General features: G+C 34.3%; 1 protein-coding gene across 1 annotated transcript; it reads right to left on the bottom strand.

Moving 5' to 3' along the window:
* Positions 1-1,588: 1,588 nt before the first annotated feature.
* Positions 1,589-14,303, bottom strand: LOC129262012 (ragulator complex protein LAMTOR1-like). The gene is made up of 6 exons (XM_054900044.2): positions 13,914-14,303; positions 10,767-10,837; positions 10,064-10,150; positions 9,442-9,519; positions 7,153-7,282; positions 1,589-6,505 (listed from the first exon to the last, which is right to left on the bottom strand). Exons 1-6 carry the CDS (start codon positions 13,953-13,955, stop codon positions 6,407-6,409), a joined length of 507 nt encoding a protein of 168 aa, XP_054756019.1. The 5' UTR covers positions 13,956-14,303; the 3' UTR covers positions 1,589-6,406.
* Positions 14,304-15,448: the final 1,145 nt, after the last annotated feature.

Raw genomic sequence — 15,448 nt, 5'->3', positions numbered from 1 at the left:
GAAGACCTTTTTTTTTGCTTGTCAAATTTTTTTCTTGGGAAAATGTGCCCCCTCCCCTTTGGAAAATCCTGGATCCGCCCCTGATACATATATATATATCTCTCTCTCACCTCCTCGCCAAAGGCATGCATATATTTTTTACATTCAAGCTCCTTTGTCATTCAAAAGCGGGTTCAAAAGGTGTCATCATCTAAACATTTATGGAGGTATTATGAGAATTTCCTCTCAAAGTTCAAAGAGCAAGGAGGTGGGTCTAGGTAGCTAGGGGAAGTTGTCATGAATAGGATCTGTATTAGCTTCATAAATAATGCCAGCCGGCTCGAAAGGATAATTTACTGTCAACAAGTCAAGTTCAAAGGTCATTTGAAGTCAATGAATTAAGGTTTTTCTGGTATGAAACTGCAATGTGTCCAAAATATTGATGTATTTGTTTCCATGTTCCATCAGGTTTGAGTATCAAATAATTTTATCAAAATTTCAGGTCACTGGATCAAGGCCAAAGGTCATTAAAGGTAGAAAACCTTTGATAAAATTGGACAATTCCCCCTAATTATCATATTTATTCATTATATTCCTTGAAACTTGTATATGTATATGCATGAAGAAAACTTGACATGTCATTAGTTATAACAAGTAAGCTTCTAATATAAGTTACACTAAATCAGATAACATGCTTTTTAAACAATGAAATTATCAATTCTAAAAAATGACCAGAAATGATCTTTAACATTGACCTTGACCAGAGCTGCCAAGTTGTATTTTGCATTTTCAGTATTCTTATCCCCCAAAATCAGTATTTTGACAAAAAATCAGTATTTTTACCGTGTGAGATAAATATTTTGTATTTTTCCCCAAAAAAGTGTATTTCATAATAAAATGCTTGGCGCACTCGCCCATCACGGCGCTCAAGCTGCATGCAAGCTAAAATGCGCACTGCTCTTGCAGATGAAAAAAAAAAAACATTGAAACTTGTGTATATCTCACCCTGGTTTTTACAAAATGATTGAAAAAAAAAAAAAGTTACCTGAAATTACATTGATCTAATAACCATATTTGTGTACGTTTTATGAATCTCAATAAATTACGATTTTGTAAAAAAAAAAAACATATTTTTTAAAGAAAAAACGTACTGCCGTATTTTGGTTGCAAAAACGTACTAAATATGTACTGGTTGGCAGGTCTGCTTGACCCAGTCACTCTAACCCAGACACATAGTTCCTGACTCTGTATCAGGGGCCGCGGAACCGGGGGGGGGGGGCTGGGGGGGCTTCACTTTTTTCCAAAACCGTGTACAAAAACGTGAAATTGACCATATGATTGTGATTTTTAGCATGGTCAGCCCCCCACTTTGAAAACCGTTCCGCGGCCCCTGTGTATTATAACTATATCTAAGTTTCATACAATAACAACTAATTATTTCAAAATATATTGAAGGTACAAAATACTAACTTGTATGTTTTTATGTTGATACCACAACATGGTCAGTCCATTAACCTAAAAACCTTTTGACCATGACACAATGACCTGATTGATAAGCATTATATACAAGTTCCAAAATGGCAGAAAAAAAATATAAGGCACATTCTCATTTATATTTTAATGCAAATTTTTATTTACATCATTTTCTTAATCTCCTCGAGATTAAATATGTATAATCGAAGTCAATATGTATACTGGAATATATATATGTATTTAGTTTCATAATGCATAAACTACATTGCTTCACAACTACATGTTGTCAAAGTTTTTGCCTCATTCGCTGCCAGATCTTAAGTATACTGCTCATCAAATTTTTAATATATTTCAAAATCTTATCAGATTATCTCTGTCATATGTATGTATTCACATATAAACATGATGAAAACCCTTTTAAAACTGAAACCCTGATACTACTTTCAAAACTTCTTGACACTTATGGAAGTGACCAGCCTATTCAGGTGGGCGTTTCATAAAGCTGTTTGTAAGTTAAGAGCGACTGGTGAACCTTTCTTATATATATATTAAATAATCACCAATGAACATTTAATGATGAATATCATTTACCACAAGAAAGGATCGCTAGTCTTTCTTAAAGTCACTCTTAACTTATAACAGCTTATATGAAATGGCCACCAGGTACAGTAAACAAAAAAAGAATGCATGAGGCGGTGTAACCATGGAGTTGTTACAGACTGGCTCCATGGTGTAACCTAATCGGCAGGCACAAGAATGAACCAGAGAAAAAAGAATTATGACAGGGATCAGGGCAATTCAACCCAATAAAACCCCAAAGAGCCATGAAAACTTTCTAAAAGCCCATGAAATTCTGTAGGGTCCAATGTAAACCGTAATACAATGGGTGATTTCAAGTCTGGTGTTGCCTTGGTGTTGGTGTTGAAATTTTGATTGCTTCTGCTATCTCCAAAACTTATTCAGAGTTTGTAATACTGATCCAGATAACATTATTGACATCTCAACAACTAGTGAGTGACTTTTCGGGACCATCTTCATTTTATGTTTGGTATCATAATCGTGTAAAAATTGACCTAACACCAACACCAAAAGGTCAACACTGAACTTGAAATCACCCAATAAAGCACAATTGGGCTGGTGAGCTAAAATAGTGGCCAAGGAACAAAAAATATATTAATTTTTCTCCCTGGAATGTACCATTTTCATGTACATAATGACCTCGGCGACCTGTAAGCCCACAACTCGGAAATCTAATGAAATTCTTATAAATCATGCATACATGAGACACATTTGAAATGAACACATTAAATGATTCTTTAGTTGTTGCAAGGACTAAAAATGAAACAAACAAATGATCCGAAAACATAACGCCTCTTGCATCTTCGGACAGAGGGCAGATCCATAAAATGGTTGCCAAGTCAACTCTGTTCAAATTTTCATTTGATAAAGCATAATGGATACAAAGAAGCACTAATAATCGTGAGGAAAACTAGGAGAAGTGTATGTAGAGTACACTCATACCACTCCTCTCAAGCTTAAAAAATGTGATCTTTCACCTTTAAATATTTTCAATATCTGTAATCAATTTCAATGATTTATTTCTTCCTTTGAGTCCACAGGTAAAAAAATCAAAATTAATGTTATGAAATAACTTCTGTCAAAACAACATGTTTTCCAACTGTCACAAGTAAATAACACATTTTGTTCATTACTTTAAACAATTCATATTTATTAGAGATCAATTAAAAAAAAATACATACAGTACTTTCATTTCATGTTGGATAGAATATGCTCTATAATTGCACCAATGGACCATATCAATAAAACTAGCAAACAAAAACACTTTTGCTACCATTTTTCTCTATCTTTAGAGAAAAAAAAAGTTACTGCGAGCAAAAGGATCAGAGCCCTGTTTTTTGTTTTTTAGAGCATTCCTCCTAACAATTTTCCTGGAAATCAATTGGAAAGATTTGTCCATGTACACTAAGACTTGCTGGATATGGAAATGCATAAATGCAAAAAAAAATATTTCTTGAACAACTTTTGTTTCATTTCTATCATTTTTTTGCAACCTCCTCTCTTCATTTGGGTCAGATTGTCATGTTGGTTAAAAATAAAAATGAAAATCAATTCTTTTTTTCTTGGGTCCAACAAATAAGTGTGGCGGCCAAAAATCCAAGATGGCCGCCATCAGACATGGTTTCCATTTTCATATCCTAAATAGACGATATCGCAAGCCATGATAACTATACATTATTGGAAAGCTATGACAAAGCAGATTACAGCAATGCAAGTTTCATGCATTTTCACTGCTTACCAGCTTGTATCTTGCTTTATAAGCAAACATAGTAATTCATAAAAATGTGCTTCATTGTGCTATAAACTACCTCAGGCCTAAGACATAATCTTATGAGAACGAAATTTAGATTACACTGTTCGTAAGTAGTGTATATATGTATAGAATATACAGAATGATTATATATATATTCTTTTTTTCCAATTGTGAATTAGAAATGTAAAAATAAAAAGTATTTCTTGCTTAAATCAAATTGATTGATACCATAGCTCTAGAATTTGTTTTTGGCAAAGTTTTATTTCAGTTTAGTTCATCCCCCCCCTTCGAACAATATATTTGCTGCTTAAATTTACGCCTGTGCCATATATAATGTTCATGAGTTTGAATGCTTCTAGAACAAAAACCCAAGTTGGTAATCTGTGAAATGCACGAAACTGGCATAGTTGTATTTTGATGCCCATCAGCTTTCCATTGGTGTATGATTTTCAATTCAAAATTTCGCCTCCAAAAGGGTCTTTAACTATTAAGCTTGATTCTATAATTCCATTACCAAGACAATGCTATTTTAAAATTGAAGTTTCTTTGTTTTTACCTGTGACCTTGTTGGCCTTCATCAGTTGTAATATCACACTTTGAGTTGCTTGAGTAACTCCAAATTACGTAAAGAGTGCATTTCAATAAAAGAGACAAGCAACAAACCAGTAAATATAGGAAAAATGATCTTGGTAGTTTTTTTTTTCTAAATAGAAGATACTCAAAAAACCAAATTAATTTTGATGGCAAACTTGGCCCCATCCTGGAAATCAGTCATTTTGCATTTTGGGAAACCTAAGGCTAAGAGAAAGTCGAATGCAACTGGTGGTTTGAGCATTTACTTGTATATCACAGCTATAATACTAGGTGGCTTAAACTCTGAAAGAAAATGCTAGTTTTATTGATACAGCCCAATGTTAACACCAAGATCAAAATGGCAGACAGCGTGCCTCAGCTTCAAAAGCTCCTTTTTTCAGCCATTTAATGGCTTAGGACATCACAATAAATTCATTTCAAAAATCAATTTCACCTGAAATGACTACTCTAACTACCTTTTACTTATATAACGTAAACTTACAAGTTTAAAGTAGGCTTTATTATATTACACTATGTTTATCAGATATCTGCCTACATTATATGAAAGTCAATACATGATAGTCCATCTGTTTGGTTACACACAGATAATGGAAACTTGTGCTACAGTCACACGAGTGAGACCGACTCCAGACCGACAAATGCTAATACATTGCGACCAGGGACCGATCATGGGTTGGTCTGGGCTCTGTAACACAAAGACTTGCAATCAATCACTAAATGCCAATGACCAATCAAGAATTGTTCTTCCAGAATCCAGATTTGCAATTTATCGCTAACCTTCATGTTGTGTGGCCCAGGCCTAGAAAAGCTATTACGTTAATGACCTATCATCGGTCGGTCTGGGCTCTTTAACATAGAGATTTGCGATCAATCAGTAAATGCAAATGACCAATCGAGACCATCATTGCATGAGCACTTTACTCAAACTACTGCCCAGGGTCCAGTAACAAAAATGTTAGCAAATGATCATATGTATGTTTGATTTTCACCATTGATCGTACATTGTATTCAATGAAATCAATCAAAGAAAATGTTCTATGACCATTGCTATTAAAGGGGAAGTTCACCCTGACAAAAAGTTTATTGTAAAAATAGTAGAAAAAATAATGAAAAATACTGCTGAAAAATTCATCAAAGAATTAAAAAGTTATTAGAATTTCAATTACTTGATTTGTGACGTCATATGCGAGCCGCATTCCTACATAGCGAATGGTAAAAAATCAATGAAATGTCATTTTCTCAGAAAATTGAAAATGGTTTTCACTGTACCTTTTGTATATCAATAGACAAATCATTTCACACTCGATCATGAATAGAAAACAAAATTAAGTCATCAGGAACCATACAATATTTGAAATTCATGCATTTTATATTACATAACATATGGGGCAGCTGCTCCGCGTTTATGACATCACAAATACAAAACTTTGAACTCTAATAACTTTCTTAATCTTTTAAGGATTTTCCTCAAACCTTCACCAATATTTTTTATTATTTTTTTCTGCTATTTTCATAACAAAGTTTTCTTCAGGGTGAACTTCCCCTTTAAGCTCTGTGTTACGGGCCCCAGGTGGGTGTCTCATAAAGTTGTTTGTTACTCACGAGCAAATTTACGAACGACGGGTGACCCTATCTCAGTCACTCGTAACTTACAAACAGCTTTATGAAATACCAATCTGATACCAAATGGAATGGTTTTATTCATCTTTGCAAATCTTTATATTACCGTACCCAGGAGCCAGTTTCATAGGTGTGACTGAAACCTTATGGCGAATAATAATGATGTTTCTTTTACCGATAAATGGCGTTATACAAATGCTGTTCATCATCATCATGTACAGGTAACCAATCAGTAGACTATGAAGAGGCAAGCCGTAGAAGATAAGGATCTCTGGTGTGCTGGTATTTCATCCTTCTATCCATCTCATTTTGCAGTTTGAACATCACCAGCACTCATCACACGTAGCTCAATGTTCTTTAATATCAATGATTTGTTTGAGAGTCTTTTGAATGATGAGAAGAGTTGTCTCAGTTCTGCGGCAAACCAAACTGGACGACCAAGTTCTCTTTGTGCTTCACCTGTATGTCCTGCGATGCCTTCCACGCATTGGCTGCCGTTTTGGTAATCTGAAAGTCAACAAGAAAATTGAAGATATTTTTATTGTTGGAATGCTCCCCAAGGAGTGGAGAAAGTGCATACACTGTGCATAGGCAATTGCGCAAAAAACATGTTTTATATACAAATCAAATGCAATTCTGTTTTCTAGCCAAAAGCCATAACTTCTGCATTATCATTTCTTTTACTGATTAACATCAATTCATCATGCTGTTTATAATTGGATAAGTATTGCTGGCAATTTTCATTGAAAAAAAAAAATAATAAAAAGGTTGAAAACAATGAAATATGTAAGAAACTTTTAAAAAAGCAATAAAATACATAACAATTTTTGATACTCTCTTTATTCTATGTACACTTGATTAGAACTCTAAAGACAGTTTAGCGCCATGAGTGTCTGTGGACGGTGTGTGCACTTAATATTAAGACATCACTATTATTATTGTTTTTATCTATTATTTACAGATTTACATCCAAATTCTAATTTCATGTATAAATTCGCAGGACTGATTCATAAAGAAGTAAAATAAATAGACATAGTGAAATTCAGCAAATTGAACCCTGTAGATTAAATAATTTTGTAGAGTCACACAAATTTTGGTTTAACATGATAGATTTGGAGCCCCTCCCAATTCAACTGAAATGATGTGCAGCTTACCAGATTGATGTCATCAACCGAGACCGGTTCCTCAGAAAGCACAGAGTAAGGCATGGACACACCCATGGGTAGTCTCAAAAAGCTTGATAGCGGTTTCTTTGGACCTGTCACAACCACAGCAACTCTTGAACTATCGGAAACAATGTTTGATAGATTTGATTTGATTTATTTATTTCCACATTCCCAATAACAAAAGTATATACAAGTGTAATAATTTTTTCTCAGCATAACATAACAATAAGCAAATGACATAATGAATAACATATGCATACATGCATTCTAACAATCTAATTGAAATATATTTATACCTAATAAATTTCTTTTTTATTATTATTAAAACAAATAACAGAAAAAATATATATATCACCATAATACATTTTGAAATGTGAGAGACCTCCATCTTAAGCTTAGAGATTGAAATTGATAAAGGCCTCAGAAGGAAAGGGGAAGGAAAACCAGACAAACTGCAATAAAAAGGCATGACAGATAAAAAGGCATGGTGGAGAATTGTAGAATCAGAATAAATGATTTCTATATTTGCTGGATGTATTCTATTACTGAATCACGGACACTGAACCATTGCAATCTTAAATATAGTATGATGTGTTTGATTATATTGCACTGGCGGATCCGGGGGGGGGGGGGGGGGGGGGCACAGCCGGCCTGTGCCCCCCCCCCCCCCTTTTGACAGGCACAATTAAAATTTGTAATGTAAAAATGCTGTTGAAACAGAAATGTGCCCCCCCCCCCTTTGAAAAATCCTGGATCCGCCCCTGCTATATTGTTATTGATTTATGTATATACAGTGCGTATAAAAAAAAACGGGACAGATTTGAAAAGTATATAACATTTTTGTTTAAAATTACAATGTCTATATTTAGGTGTTAATAGGTGCTCTAAGGTCTTATCTTTCAAATGCTATTAAAAAAAAATAGTTTCGTTCATGCTTGAGCGAACACGGAATGCTTTTGTCTGGGGTTAAAAGGAGGCTTGCGCCAAAATGGCCTAAAATTATAAATATGATGATCGGACTTCTTGCTAATTAGCAGACTTCCTCATAACCTTTTCATTATCTTTGCCATAATTTTCAAATCATGCGGTCAAAATTCATTTTCAGATCTATTTATTTGCTTGAATTGTTCTGTTGTTGTTTCTTTTTAATATGCTCTCCGTAAGCTTTGAATATTCCTTCTTCAAGCTAAAACAACCTTTTTTCAACTGAGTATGGGAGAGCGTGATTCTTTTTTTTCAAATCCTTTCATTGTGTGCTACAAAGGTTAAGGTGCCTTTTGAATAGTGCCACACAGATGGGCGGGGGCCTGGGATGCGCCCCCCCCCCCATTAAAAAAATCATGACCAAGAAAAAAAGTGGACAGGAAACAAAAGGAAAGATAGAAAATAAAATATGATATTATTATCTGAATATTATGACAAAATCTATCACAAAATTTGGTTTTGTAATAAAAAAGTGGGAATATTTGCGTGCTCACTTCGCTCGCTCACAACTTTTTAATACATTTTATCCGATCTGCCATATCTAGCTCCTTCAAAATTGACTCAATACACCATTGTCATTGAAAGACATGAATCCCTTCCAGTGTTTCCTGTGAAGCAAGTAAACTTGGTCAAGGAATCAATGACCCCTTTGAAAAATAGATTCAGGTCTTTCAAAGGTACATAATATAATTTGTTTCACATAATAAAAGGATTTGAATAATCACAAGTTTTCCCAATTAATAATGCAAATCTTCTTGCTTGGGTTGACCAAAAATCTTCTTTTCTCAGTTACTTATGAAAGAAAATTAAAAGGTAAGAGAAGTTTAAATAAAAAAACAAAATAATTCAAGTAAATAAATAAATTTGTAAATAAAATTTGACAGCATAATTCGAAAATTGTGGCACAGATAATGAAAAGGTCAAGAGGAAGTCTCCTGATTAGCAAAAAGTCTGATCATCATATTTCTGATATTCTGCAATTCTGGCGCAAGCCTCTTTTTGAACCCCCAACAAAAACGTCCTGTGTTCGCTCAAGCATGAACAAAATTTATATTTTTTGATTGCATTTCAAAGATAAGACCTTAGAGCATCTATTTACACCAAAATATAGACATCATGATTTGAAACAAAAATTTCATAGACTTTTCAAATCTGTCCCGTTTTTTTTTATAGGCACTATATACTATGTTTTTGTGTCTTTTATCATTAATTATGATTATTATTTATCATAAACATTGAATGAGAGCACTAAGGAAGAGGGATTTTAGTCAAGATAAAAAGTATAAGTCATACCTGTATGTCCTTGCTCTATCCATGTATTCATGTTGCTCTAAAGCTTGAGAATCTATTGCAGAGACATCTATGACATTTCTAAATAGAAAAGAAACAGGAAAATATAATAGCATTTTAAGTTATTATCCAAAGGAAATTCTGAACATCGGAGTCTCTCAATCTCACCGGACGAAACAACAACTTAATTTGTGGAAGTAGAAAATATTGATTTCATTTTACAGAAATAATTTGTGATTTTCAAAAACTTTGTATTCAGTGCAAAAAAAAAATCAATTTTGCAAGCAGTGTTAAAACTTCTCAGACTTCCAGAATGTGCACACAAATGATAATGTGCACTTGCTACACAGACTGATTACCAGTTATGGCTTGTCCAACATTGCACCAGCAACTGAAACAACTACGAACTCATTCCTTGACATGATTATTTTGCTTAGAAATAAATTCTTATAAATGTAACATTATTCATGGAATCGTTTATTAATATCAAATTTTGATTGTTACTTTTTTCTAAACACCTCTTTTCATACTACTGAATCATCATTCTCCTCTCAAAGGCACCCCATCCCCTGGCAATCATAACATTTATTTGTGTATACATACAATGAGCAAATGATGAACTTACGTGACAGCTCTTTGTAGCACCTTATTGAGTTCTGATTGTTGATCGCCTGCTCTTACCCCATTAGGGCTCCGACCATCAAACTGATCACTGTAAAATAATAAAATTAACAAACATATACAGAGTGAGTTGAACAAAAACATAACATGAATTCTTTATATTAATATTTCTATGATGGCTTCAAAGTTTTAAAGTGAGCAAAGATGCGCAAGGGATACATAGAATGTAACCATTACATTTCTGCACTGATTTTTTTATAACACTTTCTCTGTACTGCAGAGCTTTACTTTTATAACGAATTACAAATGCAATGACTCAATTATCAGAGCAATGTTTTGACAGGTAGCTGCCTAAAATGGCATTTATTTGCTATTTTTGCAACAAAATAAATAAAAAATGCACGTCCCCCTTTCGATATTGTCCCCCCCCCCCCCCCCCCACCGCCCAATGTGTTCTCTGCAGGCATAGAACATTATTGAAACTTTGGTCTTCGCACCAGAATATCACAAATAAATCTTGATTGCGTAAATATTCACATCTGAATGGTACCCAAACAAACAACAAAGACATGATGCTTTACACAAGTCAATGCCAGGGACCTTAGGATGCATATTCAGACCACTTTCCTCAAGAGAAGGGTTTCCACAGGAAACTGCTATATACCCCATGTGTGTCTCTATAAAATGAAATGAAATCATTGACTAACCTGTTCACAGGCCTACTGGGTGTATTCCTTGCTGGGTCTAATAAGCGAGTTGTTTCACCAGGGTGGTTTTCCTAAACATGATTAAGATGTTGAATTAATTATCATAATACCTGTTATTAGAGAACTCTCACATCATATTGACTTGAACAAAGAAAAAAAAACAAGAAAGCAAAATGCTACATCAACCAAAACCTGATCAATTTTTTTTTTAAATCAAAGAATTCTAGAAGAATTGTTTTTCTGATAAAGTGAGTGAAATGCATCAATATGGTCATACAAGTTCACTAAATGCTACTTTTGTATTTCATTTAATGAATTCACACTATAATTTCTTGGTCCAGTAAATATCATCATGAATTGACACCTCATTTACCTTTAATGTAGGGTAGCAAGGGTTTCGAGTCAATAATTATTTCAGATCAATTACAGTCATCTAAGAAAGCCAAAAGATTGAATTTGAATTTTTTTGTGTGCCTCTGGTGCAGTGTTATAATGCTAGAGTGGTCGGACCCAACCGGCAAGACAGATTTCTGACCACCATTAATTTCAAATGAAATGTGCTTCAAACACAACTCCTTGCAAAGAAGGATGTACGTTTGCATTAATTTTTTTTTCTTTAACCTTGTTTTATTTGCATTTTTTTTCAAAGATTTGACAATGTCAGACAGTTCTTACATGGTTTTAATTCACTTTTGGCTTTAAGACAACTAACTTGGCCTGAAAAAAAACTTTGTATTGCCATGAAAGCTATTTCAGTGGGGTTCGGTTCTGGTCAATACAATTTTGATCAATTCTACAAATTTCCTACCTTTTTATCCCTCTTTCTCTCTCATAAAAAATTGATTCTTATCGCTCTGGACACTGCGCCTACTCTCCCTCACGTAGCATTTGTAATACGCAATAATCTTAACTTAATGCACGCAAGGTGGTCGGTTTCAAAAGAGGTGGTCGACATGTGGTGGACTTCGAGAATCCAATCTTGAAGGAGGCAGATCAACCCAGAAGAAAAAGAAGATGACTTTAAGATTATTTAGACTTGGAGTCGAGTCTTGGGTAAAACTAGGACCCTAACTAGTGCTGCAAGTCAGGTGGCATGTTCGGGTTCTGTTCGGTTCGGCAGGGTTCGGCAAATAATTTCCGAACTTTGGTTCGGTTCGGGGTTCGGCAATAAATGCGCAATTAAATTATCGACATATAACTAAGGATTGCCAACCCTCGAAAAAATTAACTATTGAAATTTCTGTCGTATATTTATGATAAATTTTGTTTTTAAAAAGAATGGTTATAAAAATTGCTGCATAACTTTCTTTTATTTATTTCAATCTTGAAACCAAAAATAAGAGTCATTTCTACTTTCATTTTTAAATTGAATAAAAAAAATAAATAATAATATTGATAACGAGAGAATGAGGACAGAAACAGAATTACAAAGAACAGAATATTATTCGTTCATTGATTATTCCATGTAGATATGATCATGATCGATTACAATGCCATTGCAAACGCAGCTTCTCCGATTGGAAAGTGTTGATCGGGAATGTCGGAACAGTAGACAAACAACCTCCACTCAACTGTTATTATACTGGTAAAATTCACATTCCAAAGAATATGAAATCTTTTAGAAAGTCCCTATTTTCTGAAAAGTGGTTAAATCTGGTCAATCAATTACTTTAAAAAGATAAAATATCAGTCCATTCTTGGTCCCGAAAGATCGACACTCGAGTGACTTCAAACATATTTCCAACATGAAAATGAGTACATGGGACTGTACTATGTATTTTAGTGTTATGAAATCACTCGGCGTTGATCGTCAGAACCAAGACGGAACTGAAAATTTATCATTTCATTTTCAGTAAATGACCAGATTAAACCACTTTTTAGAAAATATTGACAATGGAAAAACATTTCAAATTTGGAATATGAATTTTACCAGCGTAATAGCAACTGAGAGCAGGTTGTTTGGACTTCCTGTTTCAATTTTCCTTATCAACCATTTCCGGTACACGATCAGGGAACATGCGTTGACTTGCTTTGAATTTTTATCTTTTCTGTTTTTTCTAACCTCATTCCTTCATCTCTTATTTATTTATCTTTAATATTGATATGTATATTTCAGAAGGTGAAATATACATACTTTACCATTACTTTGTCAGTCACAAGGAATGAATTTATGTCATTTTTTTATATTATTACATACAAAACAATTACATGGACGCCCGATCACAATCATGATCGATTACACTTATACGTAATTCAACTACACTTTTTAACCGAGTTTAGCTTAAAATGTCCCCACATTTTATGAGAAAAATAAATAAATTCATGGTAATAAAAAAATTGAGACTGATAAAAATTCAATCAAAGACGAGACCGAAGCTGTCATACTTTGTCATTTACGAGGAATGAATTTATGTCTTGTCCTTTTTCTTAATTAAATAGAAAACAATTAGGTCCGATTACGATAACGATCGATTAAGCAATACGTAATTCAACCACACTTTTATACCGAGTAAAGCTTCAAATGTCCCCTCATTTAATGAAGAAAAAATATATTCATGTTAATAAAATATTCTCGATATTGCCCGATGTTTACGCCGCCATCTTGTTTCCTATTGTTCTTCGCCAACGTTACGCAACGCACGCGTCTGTAACGTTGGCGAAGAACAATAGGAAACAAGATGGCGGCGTAAACATCGGGCAAGTCTCTTCCGTCTTTTCACAATATTTTTCTCATTTTTTTGATGAATTCTTGTTTAAAAATAACAACGGGAGCGTAGAAATGTCGGAAATGAAGTTTTATCCCATGTACATGATTTAGGGCTAGATCTTTTAGAAGGAAAGTAGAAATCTCGGGGGTGAAAGTTTCAGGTTTTGGGGTCCTGGCTTCATGTAGGTGAATGAGAAGGAAGACCTGGCTTCATTGAGAGTAAGCCTACGTTAGTAAATGCTTTTTACTCTCAAGAAGCCGCCTAGCTACCCCCCCCCCCCCCGGCAACCGAAGACTTTCAAAATAGAAAAGTCTTTAGTTTAGATTTAGGGCCTAGCATGCCTAGTTTCTTTAACTAAGTTTAGATCTTCTCTTTACTTTAGATTTAGAACTAGAACTAGAAGTCAAACATTCATGACGTTCATTTAGACTGCACTCACTTGCAATTTGCTATCATCATCTTTTCCATAGCAGCAACCCATTTTGTTTGATTCTATCCGAGATCAGGGTCGTCTTAATTCTTCTGATTCTACGTCTGTGTTGCAGGAGTACTGGCGCTGGCTGAATTCAAAATCAAATTTATTGAATGTTTGGCCCCACTTAGTCCGGCTATCGTGAAGACAAGAGTCTTGCTGTCCTTGAAGTTGAACTATGAAGTTGAGGCAGCGTATGAGGAACTCAGTCATCAAATTAATAAGTTCAATTCCTTCAAAGGTCCACTTTTAAGTCATTTTGATCAGAACGTTGTACTTCTTCCGAGCTTCTTGTGCATTGTGATGCCTGCTCTCGCACTGCACTGATGACTAATGCACCGCAACTTAACTGTACCTGTAACTAGAGAATTAGCTCTTGTGCAATTCGAATTACGATATCACGTTATTATGAAGTCAGCGTTGGACGTGAGTGCACAAGAATTGCATGCAACTAGTATAGTAATAGCCTCATGTACGTACGCAGTGACTTGTTGCAGTCATATGATTTCCCAGCCGTAGTCTGTTTAATGTCTTTGCAAGTAATTGTTTGTGTTTAGTGTTAAGTAATTTTCTAGATATTATCAATAATTGCATATACATGTACATGTATTTTTTTAAATGAGGCAAATAAATCAATTACTGACCCAAATTATTTTTTTCTTTCGGAAAACCAATCCTTTATTTTATTCATGGAATTCATTTATCTATCCCAACGTCTTGAACAAGTACTATGAACAAAAATCTTAGAAAAACATAGATCGATGGGAAAAGGAAGTGGGAGCTATGGGAAAGGAGGGAAAAGAAATATAGAAGAAAAAGCGGATAAAATGAGAAAAGAAGAAGAAGGGAGAAATTCAAAAGGAAACAGATGAAGAGAGAAAAGAAATAGGAGAAAAACGACTATACAAAGATTAAGGGAAAAGAAATGTAAAATATGGTAAAAGTATAAAATAAAATAAAATGAAAAGAGGAAATATCAGAATTAAATAAGATCAATAATGTAAGGAAAACAAAAACAGAAAAGAAATAGAACGATAAAAACATCAATACAAAGAATACTGGGAAATAAAGAGTTTGAAAATATGGTAAAAGGAAAAAATGAAAAGTGAGAAAATATAAGAAATAAAAGATAGAGAAAAGCATAGGCGGATCCCGGGGGGCAAGGGACCCGCCCCCCCCCCCCCCCCCCCCCCATTGGAGGAGCAAAAAAAGCAACAAAAAAAAGGGAAAGAAAAAAAAGAAGGGGAAAGAAAGGAGGAAAACAGAAGAGCAAAATAAGAGGGGGGAGACAATTGAAAAAGATAACGTCCGGGGAATATTTGGAAAATGATTTAAAATTATATATTTCATGTCACTTTATTTCGCTCTCACATAGCCTGTTCGATGAGATACATATATTGCTCAATAGGCTGATATATGTAGCTTAAAATTTCATTATGAGGTTTTGAAGTCAATACAAAACATATTTCAGCTCGGACATCAAGCTTTCATCTCTGTAAAAT

This window comes from Lytechinus pictus, chromosome 5, assembly GCF_037042905.1.
Source record: "Lytechinus pictus isolate F3 Inbred chromosome 5, Lp3.0, whole genome shotgun sequence".
Taxonomy (NCBI): Eukaryota; Metazoa; Echinodermata; class Echinoidea; order Temnopleuroida; family Toxopneustidae; genus Lytechinus; species Lytechinus pictus.
This window is presented reverse-complemented; position numbering and strand designations above follow the sequence as displayed.

What these genes read in the sequence shown, in the direction of transcription:
- LOC129262012 (XM_054900044.2), bottom strand. Translation starts at nt 13,955, where the DNA reads ATGGGTTGCTGCTATGGAAAAGATGATGATAGCAAATTGCAA. An exon ending in GATAGAGCAAGGACATACAG is followed by an intron (nt 7,283 to 9,441) that starts GTATGACTTATA and finishes TGTTTCCGATAG; the next exon opens with TTCAAGAGTTGCTGTGGTTG. An exon ending in CGGTTGATGACATCAATCTG is followed by an intron (nt 6,506 to 7,152) that starts GTAAGCTGCACA and finishes GTTGACTTTCAG; the next exon opens with ATTACCAAAACGGCAGCCAA.